The 19,404-nt window shown below is 42.0% G+C and overlaps 1 protein-coding gene across 3 annotated transcripts in view; it reads right to left on the reverse strand.

Moving 5' to 3' along the window:
* Positions 1 to 19,404, reverse strand: part of SLC9A9 (solute carrier family 9 member A9) — a 177,514-nt gene that overhangs the window by 150,653 nt on the left and 7,457 nt on the right. For 2 of the 3 annotated variants that reach the window (XM_072933138.1, XM_072933137.1), the window contains exons 3-4: positions 17,773 to 17,853; positions 17,080 to 17,156 (exon numbers count right to left, since the gene is read on the reverse strand). In XM_072933138.1, coding sequence (XP_072789239.1) covers positions 17,080 to 17,156; positions 17,773 to 17,853 — 158 coding nt within the window. The remainder of the gene's footprint in view (positions 1 to 17,079; positions 17,157 to 17,772; positions 17,854 to 19,404) is intronic. The other variant, XM_002195706.6, reaches the window with a different exon arrangement.

The following is a 19,404-nucleotide window of genomic DNA, read 5'->3' on the forward strand; positions in this document are numbered from 1 at the left end:
AGAATGTGAGGAATCCTCCCCTGAGGGGGAAGGAGCAGCAGAGAGGTGGGATGGTGTGATGAACTGACCACCACCCTCATTCCCTGTCCCCCTGTGCAGCCATGGGGGGTGTGACTGGTTAAGTGGGGAAAAAGAGAAGGGTTTTTCTAAGATTTGTATTAATTTCTCACTATCCTACTCTGATTTGATTGGCAATAAGTTAAACTAATTTCACCAAGTTGTGTCTCTTTTGCCCTGAAAGTAACCGGTGAGTGATCTCTCTCTGCCCTTATCTCGACTCAAGAGCTTTTTATTGTATATTCTCTGCTCTGTCCAACTCAGGAGAGCAGGAGCAGAGCAGCTTTGGTGGGTCAGCATGGTCAGCCTGGCACAAGAACAGTTTAACAGAGGGTCTATTTAGACCTCCCTGTAAGTTTCAGAAATATTTTTCCCCTTTAATTTCATATGGACAACTGATTACTCAAAATGCTTGCCAGTAGTAGCTTTTCTATAGGTTGAACCTCAGTTCATCAGATACTGCTCATGCCACATTAGAGAAGTCCTTCTTAAATCAAGCCAGGCCTTCACACATGGAAGAGAAATCGGGACTACTCACAAAAGTTAAGAGTGCTTCAGAAATCAGTAAGCATTGTTTTATGCTGCCTGTTGGTATAGCTTCAGCTAATTAAGTTAGTAATTATTTCTGGATTTTCTTGACAAGACTTTAAAAACTGCTCTTAAGATCTCCACTTCCTTCAGTTTGGAGTTGTTGCTGCGTTAACTTTATAGTATACATTTCATATTTCGGTTCAGCTATTTTTTTATACGTGCAGCCTTTTTTATTTCATGGCAGTCTCTCGTGTACAAAATCACTGGTCCATGGGAACACTGACAGAGATGTTACAGATTTACTCACAGTCCCAAACTGGAGGCACCACTCACTTGGGCTGAACAAGGGGACCCACGATGGCACCTGAGTGAGCACAGCAGAGCTGGCTGCAGCCAAGCTGTAGCACCAGCAGCCAGAGGTCAGGGGACACATCTGGATCCACTCCCAGGCTGAGGGAGCCCCGGGGTGGGCAGTGCCTGTGGGATCCTGGCTTGGCTGTGGAACCCAGGCTGGGGGAGCCCCAGCACACTGAGCTGTATTTGCCACCCTCTGTTTGGGGTGAGAGATGGTGTCCATGGGGCAGGCAGGATCCAGTCTGGCACCACCATGCAGTGTATGGCTTGAACCGGCCTAAGGAATCCCCTAGGATGGATTATTCCAATTTTCCTGCTCTTCCCCATCTTGTTGCAACTTGAGTCTGAAGAATACCTGTGCCTTGCATGCCCTAGAAAGAATGTTTGTGCCTTCTTTTGCTGATTGAAAATATCCAAACTGAAATTAATTTCAGAGAGTGTTAGAACTTCTGAAGGATAAAAAAACTGGTCCAGGGGCTCCATTTACATTCACTGAAGCTTGAGTCTGTTCGGTGGCACAGAAAGCAGAACTGCCTGCAACACCTTGCCAGGAGAAAAAGCACAGATGAAAGGAGGAATCACAGAACTAAGGATTTTACATTTCCATTGCACTTTGATGTTCAGCTCTTGCTGCCCTCCCTCCCTGAAGCAAGCTAACACCGCTGTGTGTGACTACACCCTTCTAAGTGCTTGAATCTGCCTCCAGGCGTTCCCCTCCCAGTCTTCCTTGCTACATTTGAAAGATCATCTGCCTCCCCAGCATCTGCTCGTGAGTGATGACGATCAATCCTAAAGGCAGAGCAAGGGCATCCCAATGGCAATTTTATCAACTGGAAATCATACATGAGCGTTTCAAAACGGGCCAGCAAGAGGAAATTATTAATGGGTTAGCATAGAATGATCAAACAGATGAAAGAAGTGCAAGAAAGCAATTCAGGCATCTTTTTAGAGGCAGAAAACCCTGCAGAAAAGAAAGTATAAGGCACAGATACCTCAGCACAGCATTTTGGCACTGCACTGTTACACAATTCCCTTGAGATAGCACAGCTTACACAGTATCACTATGGCAAGAAAAGAGTATTCCAGCAGGGATATTTGCTGAATAATACTGCAGTGTTTCCATCCCCAACATGTTAAAAACTTGGCAAAAGATAAATAAGCCCTTAAACAAGATTTTTATTAAATTACATAGTTTGTATTCTTCGGATTGTTCAGGTTTTAGTTTGCATCTGGATCATGTTTCCCAGTTTTTTGTCTTAATGAGGCACTAAAAAATAATTCAATATGATGTTTTTGTGCAACAAGAACATCCTCAAGAGTAGCATCATAATTAAAATATCAAAGATAAGAAGGTTTGCTAATAAAGCCAGATTTGATAACACAGAGGTGTGGCACTCCTCTGAAATGTGTTGCCGGGCTTCAGCCATCTGTCCTGGCTGTTACTGAAGGTTTTTGTCCTTGTAACACAATGGGGCTAGTTGTTGAAAAAAGACATATAGGCAGCTTGAATAATTAATTCTTTCACAACAGAAGCCACACAAGGGCCAGTAATGAGAAGAGGAAGAACACAGAGGAGAAAAAGTTTTGAACTGTGGCTACGGACACCTCTGTTTACAGCCCACGAGGAGCTAACCCCAAGCATTTTCTTCTCCTTGGCACAAAAACCCTCCTGAGACTCTGTAATCAGGGAGAATATTATCTGAGAAGCTTTGTGGAACTGTTTGTCCTTCATGGAGCATTTGTGAGCAATTACTGGGAAATGTGTTAAACTCTTAAACCAGTGCTTTACTGAAGTGGAAGGAGTCTGCTTGGATGCTCTGCAGCTCCCAGGTCAGTTTAATGGGAGAACAGCCAGGTTTAAAGAATCTGCGAGAAAAACTGAGGCACAGTGGAGAGATAATGACGTTCCTTGACTGCATGCATCACCTCATGCTGTCAGCCAGACTGTGCTGTGAGGGACACCGAGGGAGTGCTTGGGGACAGTAGTGACAGATGGATTCCTAATTACATAAATTTCTTGTCTTGGTGGAGTACCTGAACAGGACCCCCTACTGCCTGCCTGAGAACAACTGCTATTGCCCTACAGGAATCTTAGTGCAGTTAAGTCAGTTGCTGTGTTGTTGATAGATGTCTGGTTCTCAAATAAAAAAATATATACATAAATATGTGTATATATATATATAGATATGTATGTCATCCTTGCGTATGGAAAGAGTTATAAGTTATCTAGAACATCCGCACCATTAATGAGAGAGTTTTGAGGGGAAAGGAAGCTATGTTACTGCATGTCTTGGCTCACTGGGAAAATACAACAAAATTTATGTGCTTACAATTATCATTAGATCCTAATTTTTGGCAGGTTTAACTACTTACCTTCTCTTCCCATTTATTTTTAAGTGAGTTGTGAGTTTGTGAATGTGCCAGTTCGATGGCCCCAAAGACAGAGAGCGTCTGTTTGCCTATAAAGGCAATATATTTACAACATTCACTTCCACAAAGTGCTCCCGAAAGAGCGCTTCAGTGGCACACTTGAGGGGCTAACAAGAGGATCAGTAATGTAAAACCCCCGTCATCTTGCCAAGATTACTAATGAGGCTGCAATTTGCCAGTGAGAGGTTGCAACTGTAATGGGTTTTGCAGTCTATTCCTTTTACTAGGAGGGCATTGTAACAACTCCTGCAGGCTTCTGTGTCACCTCCAGTTTTCCAAGTGTTCCCACAAACTGTGTAACTTTGTTAGCGATGTCCTTAAATCGTTGTGTCACAGCTCCAGAACTAAATCCCTACTTAGAAAACTACATGAAAACTTTTGAAAATCAGACTGATTATTAACATTCTGATAATTTTGCAGACTAGACAACAATTTGAGCTAAGAAACTCTGTGGTATCCCAAGACATCCCTAGTTTTCTAATAATTGTTCACCAGAATAGTTTCATTTCTTGTATTATTCAGAACCCGTGGCTAGATCGGTGTTGGGAAACTGACAAGTAAAGGATGACGCTTGTTTAGTAAATTGTGGTAAACCCAGTACAACCCGTGCTCAAAGTCGGAGAAAAGTAAAGTGAGAGTCCTGCCTGATGCTGCCGCAGACTCTTGGAAGCTGCTCTGCCGCAGGATACACAGGAGAGCTGCGCTGGCTCCTGCTGATCTGGAGCGGAGCACATGCTGGATCTGGATGTCCCAGAGCAGGCCCGCTGTGGCCTGGTGTCCCCAGGACCAGCCCCGAACACGAGCCCGGGCGATGGGTGCAGTTTTGCTGGCGATGAGCTCGGTTACAGCCCGGCCGAACCCGGCCCGGCCCGGCACAGCCCAACCCGGCCCGGCCCTGTCCGGCCCTGTCCAGCCCGGCCGAACCCGGCCCGGCCCTGTCCAGCCGCTCCCTCGGCCGCAGGAGGGCGGAGCGCGGGCGCCGCCCGGCGGCTGCTGCGGGCACTGCGGGCAGCCGGGCGCGCTGTGCCGGCGGCGATCTCCGGGCCCGGCCCGCTCCTCCTCTCGTTTTTTCGCGTTATAAAAGTGCTCGGGATGAGTTCTTTCTCCCCTCTCTGGCGCCTGCCAAGCAAAGCCGACGCCTCTGGTCTGACGGAGGAAGGAGGTAAAACTGCACAGCCCCAGCCACGCGTGCTGCGCGTTGACTTTTGATTAACAGCAGAACGGAACCATTGGGAGGCTGAACGAAAGCAGAGAGGCTCTTGCACCGGCCTGGTGGGGATCAGACACAAATGCGCCTCTGGCCGCAACTGAGGGTGCTTTGGAAAGGTGCCGAAATGGGACCAGGACAGGAAGGCGGATCCTGAGCATCCCAGCTACATCGATAAGGCTCCTGGCTCCGGCAGTCCGGTGCCGGCCTCTCAGGCTGCTCTCCCCGTGGTACCGGAGCGTTTGAGCCGCCGAATGTGACGGCAAAAGGCGCTTTTCACATCCCCGCGGTTGCTGCACACGCTGCAGCACAGCCCGCGGCAGGGCAGGGCGGGGCTGAGCTCTTTGGAGCTGTCGCTGACACCGCTGAGCAGTCACACCTGAAACCTGCCAGCAGTGCTTTTCTCCACATCTGCAGTGACACCAGTGTTCCGCTTCCTAGACACCAAGCCCAGCCTAAATGGCATTTTAACATCTTTGAATGAGAAGGTCTGAGTAGCGGCAGGTTGGAGAGCTACTGTGTTATGCTTTAGCACAAACCATGCATTTCTGTATGTGCCAGACAAGACAACTTTCATAGGAAGATTACTGAAAGCTGATTAAGCCACCCATCTGGGAAATGCTTGGAAGCTGGCACAGCCTCCTCCTGCTGGGCTCGGAAAGCCATGACCGCTGGTTTGAAAGCCAGCTGCACTTGGATGCTAATGCTGCTCCTCAGAGATGGACACCAAGGTGCATCCCAAATGTGACCAGCAGGCTCCACATAACCTGCTCCAGCTTTTGGAGCAAGCCTTGTTTTCATCAGGGGATTGGACCTAAGGTAAATTCTATCCTAAATAATTTGTTGAGTGTGATAAAAGAGTGGTGAAGAGCAACCTCACTCTGAATGTTATTCAAAGGGCAGAAAACTGAAATTTTCACAGGGCAAGAAACTGAAATCAGCTGTATTCACATCCCAATAAACACCAGAGGACAACTGCACAAACCACATTGCGTGATTTGCTAGACAGAACAACTTCAGATGCGTTCCCCTTTCTTACTTTCATTTTATGATACTTATTTTCTATTGAGGTTGCATAAAAACTCACTCTTTCCCCGCCCAAAATCAAACGAAAGGACATCATTCACAGGGAACATACCTAATGCTTTCATGTGCAGTCCCACTTGGGTTAAATAAAATAGGCAAACAGAACTCTGAAAATAATTCCTATTCGTTGGAAAATCAGATCTTCCCTTGTTTTCATCAATGAGTGGGTAGTAAGGATGGAAGAAAGGAATGTGAGCAATTAAAAAAAATTTTGTATTTTTCATTTGAAGTCTGAAGAAAAACAACCCTCTCATACATCAAATAGGCTATGAAAAGGCATCTCTGGTGCAGTCTCTGGGTCAGTTGCTGTGCCTGTATGTGACCTCAAATTCTTGTTGCAGAGCTTTTGCTGTTACTTACTGTCTTTTTGCAGATGAAGTTTTTTTTTTTTACAGTGACTTCATCCTGCTCAAAATTTTCAGTGTGCACATAAAAACCATATTGGAGATAAAATCACTCATGCTCTCAATAATGGAGAGGTCAAAAAGGAGTTGCAACTGAACTGTGGTCCTTTCACATTTCAATTTTGGTTGCTGCTAAGCTTCAGCTGGAGAGTGGTTAGCTGGGGAGAGGCAGTATTGCAAAGAGCAAGGAAGAGCTCAATCAGTGTATTACAGAAAGGAAAGTGATTTTTTTGCTTTTTCAGGTATGGAGCTGACTAAGAATTGAGGTTAATTAGCATTTTAAGAGCCATCTTCATGCATAAAGTATTTGCCTCAGAAGGAAGTGAAATAATCCTAAATTTTTTTTCAGAAAGACCTTTTTTATTGCAGATTCCATATTTTAACAAAAGGTGAGGAGAAATAAAAATATCCTGCAAGCTAAGTGTTGGGTATGGGGTGATGGAGACCAAGATAATTGAATCAGAAAAAGTGGCAGAAAAATTAAAGTAGAAAAAGGCTGAAAGAGATGGACTAGGGGCAGGATATGTTCTGCTGTAAGGTTTGTTATTTACAGCAACATAGAATTAAGACTAACTTATGTTAGAAGGTACCAGAGGATGTCTGTAGTCAAAACTCCTACTCAAAGCAAGGTTCAGCTATGAGCTCAAACCAGAGTAGTTGGGGCTTTAGCCACTGAGGTTATGAAAACTCCAAGCATGGAGATTACACGTCCAGCATCTCTGGACAACCTGTTCTGATGCTTGAGTGTCCTCATGAAGAAAAAACTTTTGCTTATATCAAGTCAAACCTTTTGAAAATACAGTTTATGCCTGTCAATTTTTTCCTCTCACCATGTACTACTGTGAAGAGCCTGGCTTTTCTTTCTTGGTAATCTCCCCTCAAAGCCCCTCCTACTTAGGCTAAATGAGCTCAGTTTCTTCAGTTTCTTCTTTATGGGACAAGGCCTCAGCCCCATAAAGGTCCATTTGGTAGCCATCCACTGAACTCGCAAGTTATCATCATTGTCAAATGTATGGAATATGGAATCAAATGTAATGGAGTTCTTAGACAATCAATATTTTAAGGAGAGCCAAGGCTCGGGCCACACCTTACATGATTTATTGTTACCTTAAGAATCAGAAGGAAAGCTCTGTGTACTATTTAAATGTCATCTGCCTCTCACTGTGTAGGATCTGGTAACCTGACCAGACCAGCTTTTGTAGGTTCTGTCTCCAATGAATGCAGCATCTGCCCCAGAGCCATCATAAAAACTGGAGTGTTTACAGAACATTCCAGGCCAAAACCAGTTGTACTCCTTAAAAGACTTGTCAGATACAAGAGCACCATTTGATCAGCTGGCTCAGAAGCGGGGTATGTGAAATGGTGGTGGGTGGGAGAACAAAGCATCCTTTGAGCTGCTGTATTATGAATTTTTCAAGGTAACAGGCAGGAGGTCTCAGTCACCCCCTCTCTTCCTGCTCCAATGAGCTGCTTGCTGCCTGTACGCTTCCCAGTGTTGCTCAGCATTTGATCTAAGAGTAAACATGTCAGTTTGAAGAGACTGCAGGTTGCAGGTAGCTCCATGCTACTGCAGTGGAATAGGTTTTTCCTCCTCTGTTTTAAATTTCTGTTGCACCTTTCAGCTTGAGGCAGCTCGAAGCACTTTGCAACCAATTCACAAGCCTGTGTGCTCCTGACAGAGGGCACACAGTTGCCTGTTTGGCTCAGAAGGAAACGTGGCCAGGCTCATTACCTAGCAAAGCCATACAGGTATTTATGGCCTGGAGCAGTGCCCAGCCAGGGCTGGCGATGCCTTCCCCAGTTCTAGGCTTGGTGTGCAGGTTCTCATGCAGTATGGAAAAATATCTGTAAGAGGTGGAAAATGAACTAACACATCGGAGTCAATGCACCTTCCTCTGCTTTCCTCTCCTCTGTAGCCTGGAATTGTTCTGGAAAGATAGGCTGTACTGAGGCAGTGGATTTCAGGATAAGGGGCCATAAGGGATGTTTATTTTCCATTTCACCATCTCTGTAAAGATGTTTTCCCTAAAAGTCATTGTGGAGACTGCAAGAGTAGGCTTGCAGACTTGAGACTGCAAATGATGCTCCAGGGAAACTTTTTTTGTACAGGTATATGGGTGATCTATAGCCAGAGAAATAGGAGACTGGCAATCTTTGGAAGCCACACTGCATGTTCATTCTTAAAGGATGCATGAATATCAGGGAAGGAGACATGAGGAGCTCTATTCAAGAGTGTCCATTCCTGCAGTTAAAGGTTTGACATTCAAGGCAACTGGGAAGACACTTCGTAAAAAAAACCCAAAAAACCCAAACAAAACCCACACAAACAAACATAGAGTTTCTTCTTGGGAAATATCTGGACTTGAGTGTTTAGCCTGTTTTGCAACAAATGTCATTTGCATGTTGTTCAGAAGAACACATGATTTAAACTCTTTGATAGATTCCTGGAGAACCTGCTGGATATCAAATACCAAATTAAACATACTTTTAATTTTAAATTAATCTCCTGCTATTCCAGGTTCTGTTTGTCTCTGCAGTCCCACACCTTTGGTGTTCTCCATCATACATTTATTTCCTTTGTATGCTGAAGGGTTCTTCTGGATGATACAAATAATTACATCCTGCTGCTTGGCACATCTGTTTATGAGAAGAAAAACTGGTTTTTGCATGATCAGCTCTGCTGCAGTAAACAATGTCAGATGCTTATTGCGAAATAGCGACAAATTCTGGCTGAATTTGCAGCAACACATACTTGAAGGCATCAAAGTATTCTTGGAAGAACTTTCCACTCTGTGTGGGTGTCAGTGGTCCGGGAAACGCTATTTTATATCAGTGTCTTGACTTAATCCACCTTCATATCCATACAAATATGGATATGTCATATAAACAGGAGGTGCGTTTTAAAATACTTTGTAACTTTCAGACCTGCCAGAACTCTCTGAGTTATGGCTATGAAGAAACCTCTTCCCTTTCTACTTCCTATGCAGAATTCCCCAACTCAAGTATCACAATGGGTGTATATTTTCAAGTTTCTCTAATCTTGCACTTTCCAAACCCATTTTGGATTCACTACACACCTTTGAACAAAAGTGAGAAGCAGCAATTACCCCTTGCAACTGCAGCTCTGAGTTGTAGGGCAACTCCGCAGACTGCAATGGAATTACCTCAGATTTGGACTGACCAAAGAATTAAAGCTACTGCTTTGGGCAACTGAGCTGCACATTAACAACTAAATACCAGATATTTTCCTGCTGGAGATTGGTGTTCATCCGCCTTGTGAGAAATCTGGAGAGACTTAGCTTTATTTTTCAGCTAAATTATCTCTGTTGAGTTTCCTCAAGTCAATGCAAAACTGGGGCAATACTGTCTCATGAGTGAAAGAAAATGCCTGCATTCCCTCCAGGATGGGACATGGAAACAGCCATAACCTCCAAAAGGTTATGTACAGCACAGGCACTGTACTCTTACAACAGTTATGCTACATTAAGTGAATGTTTTATTACTATTTTTGTCTTTATTTCCACTCATAGGCTGAATATCTGGCCTCAAAATATTGTTAGATATTATTGAAGTCAGACACGTGATGTTCAGGGGCTTTTACCACTGTGGAGAGAAAGTGGTCTATATATAATTTTTCCCTTTTTCAGTTAATTTCTACAGCACTAAGATACTTTAACACTCCCCCTCACCAGTTTCTGTTTGTACCAAAAAGCAAGCTTTTATTCTTGCTTGTGGGGAGGTTAAGAATTTGCTATTTACAAGTGGTGTGTGGAGAAAAGATGGGCCTGGGGGTTTTTTATGTGTCATTTGATAGGAACATGCAGTGCAAAAGAGTATTTCAATTAGGAAAAAATATTACTTGTACATGAATTAAGCCTAAATTAATACAAAAGTTATCACCTGGAAGGCAGGAACTTAGCTGGTACAGCAGCAGATAATCCATGTAAAGGTATTTTCTTAGTTTATGGAGAGCTCTGTAACAGAGATTTTGTTTTTTGTTACCCTTAACCTGGCCCCATTTTCCCTTGTAGAAACAGTTCCAAAATCCAGAAGAATCCCACAGCATCTCACAGTAAATTCAAGCCAAACAACATTTGGCTTTGCTCTGCTGGAGCACATAGGTACAAGTGTTTCATTTCCAAGCTGTAAAGTCTATCCACAGCCCCCCAGTGAGAAAGAACAGCCAGATTATAAGGCCAGTACTGCTCCCCATCAGCAGACCCCATTTGTATATTCCATTACGCTCTCAGCAGAAAGTAATAAACACACCCATAACCTCACTAAACTCCCCTCTAACCCAAAATTCTTATGAAAATAAAAAAATATTACCCAGTCTTGCGGAGCTCAGTAACCACAACTACTGCCTGCTGAAGCTTTTGGGTACGTGTCTCCTCACTTTTAGAATAATGTTTGGGGAGGTGTAACAGTGACAGAACGAATCTCAGACTGGACATTTCTGTCAGGACACATCTCACCCTGGTAAAGTGTGTAAAGGAAAGTTGAATGTTCCTTGCTAGTGCTGCATTTGAGCAACAGTGTTATTAATTCAGCCCAAGCCATCCTCCTTTAGAAGGCACAAAGAGGGACTGCTGTAACAGTACAGTTAAGAGTAAAGAAAAAAAACTCATGTGATGGTGGAATCTTTATATCACAGCCATTTGAATGGAGAATGTCTACTTTCACAGAAAGTTATGATGGAAAATCTAATCTCATGATCAACAAAAATATCTGTATTGGTATTTGATATTCTTGATACTCCTTTCACTCTTTTAAAATTTTTTTACTTATGTATGTATATGTCTAGATTTTTACAACAAAAAAATTGCTCTGGTTTTCAAGTAAAAACCATTTAAGATTCAGTTTATAAAAGAGAGAATTTAGAAAGTATATGTTAATTACATTGTATTATATTATATCAATTATATTTATTCTGTTGTACGATTATAGTCTCAGCATTTAGTGATCATATGTGGACAGGTTTTGAGTATTCATTTGTAGAATGGTGAGGAATGTCAGCAGAAGGGTTTTTGAATGCCTGTGAGAATCAAATATGATGGCTTATTCTTTATGCTTGAATTTAAGTGTCAGAAGAGACTTTGTCCAAACTGTTAGTCACTGCAGTTAAACACAGATACACAAAAGAAATACTTTGATTCTATAGAGGTTTTTAAATTAGAACTCGAATTTTGAGCACTGATTGCTATGAAGTGATCTGGCATGGTTACTGTAAATCCAGCATCCATGTGCTCACAGATGTATTTGAATCAATCAAGCCAAACTAACTGCCTGTGGCTCCCGCTGAAATATGGAGAAGTCCTGTCTCCCAGCCAGAGAAGGTTGTGCAAACTGAGCAGCTAATAAAAACAACATCTTTCCTCTTAAAACAGGGATCATCCTGGAATGATTTTTCCTAACACCACTATTATCAGTTATTTGCATTTCCTAACTTCACTTTCTCAAAACGACAATTACTCTACTTTTTCTGATCCAAACCCCATTTTTTTTTGTCTCAGCTTTATTCTCACTGCAAAATTCTCACTGCAGCCACAAAGACAGATCTTACTTGGCGGACGTTTTCTGTAAATACATTTGTTATTTGAGTTGCACACTCAGAGAGCTTTAAATTCCAGAAAAATCAGGCCTTGCCAAACGTAGTAGACAGGCTGGAAAAATATGAGTAAGTGACTGCAAACATGCTGCATTCTGAATATCGAAAATGTGGTTTTGGCATTGCAATTCGAGAGAACCCAAGTGAAACCAAATAAAAAATCAGAGATAAGACCAACTTAATGATCTCTGTGCTCACATGCATAGGCATCTTGGCCCTGGCTGCCACTGAGAATGCTGAGCAAAGAAGTCAAAAGGATTTCAAGAGGGGGAAAAATGCAAATAGTTCTACATCCTCTGCCACTCAATATGTTGCTCTGATAGGTTGTTATCACAGTGTCAAGATTTTTCCAAATATTTAGGCACTCTTCCATTATCAAAATAGAAAATATCTATGATAGACATCAATTCTGGAAGATGCACTCCAGCACAGTTTATTAAAAATAGCATCTAAGGGAAGAGAACACTATTCCTTGCAAAGTTAACATTAGGTCCTTCTCCCTGCTTCTTCCTAAGATGTAAAAAGTAAGAAAAGGCAAGAGGGGGCAGATGCTCATGTAATACTTCAGCAGCCCAGTTTTCATGCACTCACTGGGTAGCATCAGCTCAGTGGTGCTTCAGCGTATGATGGTCATAATAGACAGCTAATAGTGAGGTACCTATGGAAAAGCAGAACAGCCCTATGCAGCAGTCCCACAGAAGCATGGCTGGCTGCACAAGTACGTGCAGAAAACCCCTGGAGTGTTGCTGTTGAGTTAGAAATGACACAGACTCACCAGAAGCTGGTTTGCACAGCATAGTTGCTGTACTTGAATTTTCTCTTTTTATACATTGTTCTGCTATAGCTAGACTAGATTGGTCAATTAATGAATGCATTTCATCTGATTGGCTAATTAACAAAATGCTTTTCTTATAAACAATCTTTTAGAAAAACAGGAAAACAAGACTAGGTAAACAACACCTGTGGGTTTGTTTATAATAATGAGCTATCACTGTTTGTTTTTAACTCCCTAAAGTCTCACAAGTCATTTCTGGGAAAACTTATCTAGTTTTTTTCACTCTCTGACCAGGCTGTCACATCCACACTGGAGGATATCAAATGGAGCACAAATCAAAATGGGACTTCACAAGAGCACCTATGACTGCAGACCACATAGTGTTCATGGCAGCACAGTGACAAACCAAGAGAAGCCATTAAGTCTATTGTTGGCACCTGGAGGTGATGTGTGGAATTGAATGTTTCATTTTGGCCTGCAGTACAGGGAAGACAGAGAGGGGACAGAGAACCACCAAGATAATTTGAGGGCTGTGGTGTGTGAGAAGAGACAGAAGCTCAGCTTCCTCATGTAGGAGGGAGTGGAGCTAAGTGCTGTCTTCAGGTGGGTACAGAGAACATGAAGCCCCCTTCTGAAGGCTGCATAGGGAAAGGATGGGAGGCAAAAGTTACAAGGTAAAGCAAGGGAAATTCCAACTGGATAAACAGAAAGACACTCTTTGTTATTTGAATTATTTGTAGTGAGGGTGGTTAAGATTGGAACAGGTATCTCAGAGTTCTGGATGACTGCAGACATCCATATATTGCTTCCAACCAAAGTTATTCTCTGAGTCCATGAAATTCAAGAAATCTCCTGTATCAGGCTGAGCCTCAGAGAGACTCAGCCTGTATGGTTTTTCTCAGGAAGAGAGGGCTGTCTCAGTGGTTATTCCACACTATTCTTCAGAAGATAGGAAGCTGGAACCACTGACAGAGAAAAGTTTTGTTGAAAGACTGCATCTTTTATGATCTTATGTCACGCAGACCTGGAGACAGCAGACTCTGTTCACAATGAAGGGGGCCACTTCAGCACTTCTGCAGTTAAAATAGGGCTTGGAGAGGGGGAATTTCCCCTTTCCCTCATGGGATCTCTCTGCATTGATCCTTGCTAGTCAGATTTGGTGTGAAGGGCATAATTAGTGCACTGTGCTGGGAAAGCTTTATATCTTTCATACCTGTTAAGTGGCTGAGGACAGCCTTACAGCTAATATGGGCAGGCATTCCTTAGAGCGGTACTTAGCTGAAAGCAAGTACGTTTTGGCAAAATCTTCACTAAAAAATCAATCTCTCTTACTCCTCCTTCCCCCACCCTCAGTGGGAATATCTGATTACAGCCTTTTCACTCAAATTCCACACAGCTCCTCTTTCTTGAGGCCTTTCACATAAAAGCAAAGACTCACAAAGAGCAGACAGGCACCATTGTATCCCTGTGTTCCATGGCAACGTTTTATCACTCTTAAGAGTTGCAGCAAATCCAAATGATGTTTCTGTTCTTTATTAATGATATTTCCCAGCTGTTTCTGGTTGACAATGAGAGGTCTGGTCCTTCTTTGTTAGAGGCTGTGCCCTGCCACATCAGGGAACCCCAGAGGGGTTCACACTGAGCTCTGTAACTCAGGCACCAGGAGCACAGCCCCAATGAGAGGCTGCAGACACACAGAGCTTGAGCCTGGGGATGTTGAGGTACTGCCTGTGTGTGTGCTCATATAATGAGAAGAAAGCACAAGTTTAATCATACCTGTGCACACCTGTCCACAGCAGTGAAACCTAGAAGTACCTCAGGGTTCTGTCTTTTTTTTTTTTTTTTTTTTTTTTTGTAACAGCAACTAGCTCTTCGTCCTTTCTCTCTTAGGACATATTTTTCTTTTAGGGCTTACTTTTCATTCCCATCAATAAAGTTTTCATATCATCTTTCTTCTTCATGCAGTCATTATCTCCTCCTTATCCTGACATGTGCATTATGCAAACATGCTTCCCATTCACACGAACCCTGCTCTGAATATATTACTGCCTTCTCTGCAGTGGTTCCAGCGGGGCTGTGGGTTTGTACAAGAACACAGAGCAAGTCCCAGTGCTTACCACGCTCTGCCCTAAGGTTTCCTTTGGATCTTTATCCCTGACTTTGGGCTTGGACTTTGAATTGCTAGTAGGAATTGTTCCTAGTAGGAATTTTTTGTAGTAGATTCTATCTGCATTTATTCTGTTTTAGATAAAATAGCATGGATACAGGAATGAAAGCATTTGGAATAAAGGCTAAATTAAATATACTATGTTTATTTTAACAAATGTTTCAAAGCTGCTCTGGCATTTTCCATTTACAAGGGGCAATGTCAGAGTCATAAACCAAATGCATATTTAAAAGCATTACTGGGCCGGACAACCCTAATGCCTTCCTGCAATCTCACAGATCTGCTGGCTTTGGTTTAGGTTCAATAGCTGAGACAAGAGAGAGGAAGCACAGGAAGAGTCCTGCTGAGATCCAGAACCACTGTTACCTCAGAAATGTGCTACCATTTGGCTCAATCTGTTGTTTGGTTGTAGAGTTTTCTAAATGAATTTACAATTTCAATCTTAGGCGTGCTCTCTGCCATAGATGGGTAAGAGCAAGGGCCATAGGTACAGCAGATAAATGCAGATAAATGCAGGGGAAAAATATGAGTGATGTAGCTGTCCAAGCTGTGAACTTCAAGAAGTGATGAGGTGCCATTTTTCAAGGAAAGCAAAATTTCAGAAAGAAAAGTGAGATTAAGCTTTTCCTCCCCAATAAATGGGACACATGGCACAATGCCTCCTGTACTTACAAATTTGGGTCTGAGGCTGAAGGCATCCTTTTTCCTGAGCCCAAAGATGTTTAGTGGGTTTTTTACATGAAGGGGAGATGGCCACATTGAGAGTTTACTCTGTATTCAACACAGAAGATGATACTGCAATAATACTTTGATTGCAGAGTCTAAGTTTTCCTGGCACTTGGAACAACCATGGCTTGCAGAACTTTTAGCACCACAATGCCTCTGGTGCATTATGCTTACTAAGCTTGATTGTTAGAAATGTAGGCTATCAAGATAGGCATGATGACATACCCATAAAAGAATGGTTTTAAAATCATTGATCTTGAAGTTAGAGGTCATTCATGTATTTTACTATTATTAAAATGACATTAAAGGAGAAAGTTCCATCACATAATAATGTCAGTAAGGACTTTATACCTTGATGCAGCACATACATTTTTACTATAAAGAAAGGGAAAGACAGACATTAAAAAAATTAACTGCTTCTATTATTTGACACTGCTGTGAATAGGTACAGAACCTTGATTAGTTTTAAATGCAAGCACCCTCACAATACCTGAGGTTTTTCCACATACCTTTCCATATCATGCAGAGATTAAATGATATATTTCAGAGTTCTACAGCCCAGGCCCTCAAATAAGGCCTACAAATTATATTGTGCTTCTTGGTCTAAAGATTGAACACCAGAGAGTTTTGTGACTTTTTGCCAATTTAACTCTGCACAATTCCAGCAGGAGCAAGGCCTCTCAGCAAGACTCACTTCCACACAGCACTGCTCCATCACCTCCCCAGACCATCCACACTGAGGTAGCTCAGCTGTCTCTGTGCAAGTGCCCAGCACAGAAATGCCAGGGGATGCCAGTGATGCTCAGGCTAAACTGGGAGCAGTGCACTGCTCCTTGCAGTCAGGCTCTGGGCAGGCACAAAGACTCTCTCACTGCAGAGTCCAGCTCTGCTCATTCATTTCCATGTGCAACAGGAATTTTCCCAGAATGTGAGAGCTGAAGTGTCTTTGTGATGTTCATAGATATTATCAAAACCTTAAAGTGTTAAGGTCCAAAAGGATTTTGAAATTATTTGTTTAATTTTGATTGAGCTAATCACACAGACAAACAGAATTTTCACACCATGTCAGTCTGGAAATATATAATCCATTTCTGAGTAGCAAATATTTTCTTTAGTTAGGCAAACTTTGACATAGAACTAGAAACTTTTCTCTAAGCAGGTCTGGAAATAAACCAGAATATTTTGTCTTTCTCCTTTTTTTCCTTCGTCTTTTTCTATAGAAGCTGTTTAGTCACACCTAGGCTCAATTCACACATGGTTCCAGACTGAGGCATTTCATGTGATCTTCAAATACAAATTTCACTTAGTCTTTGAAATTACTCCAGTTACTTTACATACATGCCATGAGGTATCTATTCATATGGCCCGTGAGATTTAAAGTACTTCCTTTACTGTTGGAAATTTGCTCTTTTCTAGAAGAAATTCCAGTTAGAAGCATGGAATTTCAATTGAGAAATTCCTATTTCTCAGGACAGATGCTGAAGCTGTGGAGTGTTCATGCTTACACCAGTCATAGGCCAAAAATGAAGGACACAATTATCTCAATGCCTGGAACAGTTCCTGGCTATCCATGGGTTTTACCTTTTCCATCTCAGCACTCCATGAGAAGGAATTACTTTATCTGCCACACTAGTTGCTAAGTATATGGACCATGCAGGCTCTGCAATTCTTTTTACAGTTTAGTTTTTAACTGAGAGAAATACCAAACATGTGATAATAGCAGAAGGCACTCACCCTATGACGATGCAGGAGATGGCAGTTCCCAAAAAGGCGTAGGTTAAAATTGATCCCAAGTTACGAAAAAAATGTCTCTGGGGAGGAAAGTGAAGGAAACTCCTTTGTTATATAGTAAATAAAAAAAGCATTCAGACCAAGTAGAAACACATCTAGAAGTGCCATTTGTTACAACACGTTTCTCTTATAGAAGATGGAGCGATATTGGCTACCTCAGTTATTTTGGAAATTACAATTTAATTGTAATTTAATTACAATTTAATTTTTTTTCCTTTGGTGGAACACCATCCAAATTCCCTCTTTTTTATGTATCTGGCCAAATGTTTCAGGATCATGGCAGAAGGTCACACTGGAAGTACCTGATGCAAATGGTATCATGACCCCATCCCTGAACAAAGTCCTGATCAGGCAGGATATGAGACACAGGCAGTTCCTGCCTGCAGTTCACAGCACTCAGAGGGGTCTCTTCTGAAAACAGGGAGGCCTAAGTGCTATAAACTGCACAATCAGATCTTTGCACAGGGACAGAAAGAGAGCAGAATGAGGGCCATGAATAATTCATTTTAATACACTCCTGCCAAGTCCTTCCAGGCAATGAATTTTGAACTGACTGTCCTCTGTCACTGGCCTGTTGGGTCTCCAGAGCAGCAGCCACACTCAGACCCTTCTGTCACAAAAAGAAAAGACACCTACCTTCTTCAAACTATATCCAGCATGAAATATAATGGGTGGCAGCAAAATGTTGAAGAAGATGGAAGGATCAAAGGTCATCTGCTAGGAAGGACAAAACAGAGGGTAAGGACAAATTAAGTAGCATTTAATTTGATATGATAGTGTTTTAATTGTATCTTCTTATCAGGACTGATCTCAGGCTCACCTCCACTGTCTGTGGGATTATACTGAGTTGGTTTTTTGCAAGTATAAGTGTGTGTAGTTCCTTACAGCTTTTAGATGCAGAATACTACTTGAAAAGTATCCTTTCAAGAAGGAAATCAGTCATGCTGCTTTACAGGGAACACATAAAAGCAGCTGCTCTACCAGACATCCAACTTGACAGTCCCAGGACATAACTCCTGGTTCAGGCATGAGCTCCTGGTCACTTTCAGGAAAGACACATCAGCAGTGTTGTGCCTCAATTCCCCATGTACAGAAGGGTGATAGAAGTCCTACATCACTAAAACCAAGGTAACATTTCCTTTGAAGGAAATGATTTATAAAATAGCTATTAAAAGTATTAAAGTAGTGCTAGAATGAAGAAGTGCACTGATCATATTGGCCTGCAACTTCTGGCACAGAGAAAGGCCAAGGACATTGCTCAGCCATTGCAATTCAATACAATATAATAGAATTAACTTTAAAATTATAGCATTGCTGGAAGGAAAACAAAACCAAACAACTTAAATAAGTCCATGTACTGGTTAGTGTTCTGTCAGTGGGCTATATTATACCAATACTTTAGTACAAAGACTTGCAGCTCCTTTGTACAGACAAAGTGATATTTTAAGGATGAAGTATTTGAGATTATTTCCTTTCAAAAGAGTAAAACCTGCCCACAAAATGACTTCTGCCTTCTTACTAACAGACAGCTTGATTCAATAAACAGGAAGTGAGAGCTGAGACTTTTTTTCATTCTGCTCACTTTGAAACATAAAGCTAAAAAATCTAACTAAATAGCCTGCCAGCAATATTAGCTGTACTGGCACCATCATTGAAAACCTGATGAAAGAAGGATTTTCTTAATTTATGAACTCACATTCTTAAATGTTAATTTTGGAATGAATTCAGCAGATATGTTAAAATATCTTTTCTGTGGGCATCAGAAATCCTGGCTGCATGTTTTATTATTCGAAATTATGTTCTGAAGAATACATGTTTGTAAGTCATGGCACAATCTATTCTCTCTGATAAAAGGCACTAAGTGAATGCTTTTAGTGCAGTCAAAAGGGAATTGCAGTTGTACAAAACCCAGAGTGTGGTGTGATCCTGCTTTCTGTTTTTTACATTAGTGCTTCTGCCAGTCAGGAAGGCTGCTAGGCATTGTTATTGTCTCCTAAATACAGCTGAATTCATCCCCTTTCCTTTTTTATTTATTTTCTTTTCAAGAGGACATCTGCCAGGTAATTTTAAAGGAAAAACAAGTGAAAATCCAGGTAGACTGAGGTCTCTTCAATAACTTAGTGGAACTAAAATTCGCAGTTGAGACCTTCAAGAGCCTTCCAGCAAAGTGAGACTATAGAAACAACGTTGGGCAGTTCCCTGTAAGGGCAAGAGAAATTTCTGTGCAAGTCATTGCTCCTCCTTTCTCCTAAGTCAGTTCCAGAGCCA

Source organism: Taeniopygia guttata, chromosome 9 (assembly GCF_048771995.1).
Source record: "Taeniopygia guttata chromosome 9, bTaeGut7.mat, whole genome shotgun sequence".
Lineage (NCBI taxonomy): Eukaryota > Metazoa > Chordata > Aves > Passeriformes > Estrildidae > Taeniopygia > Taeniopygia guttata.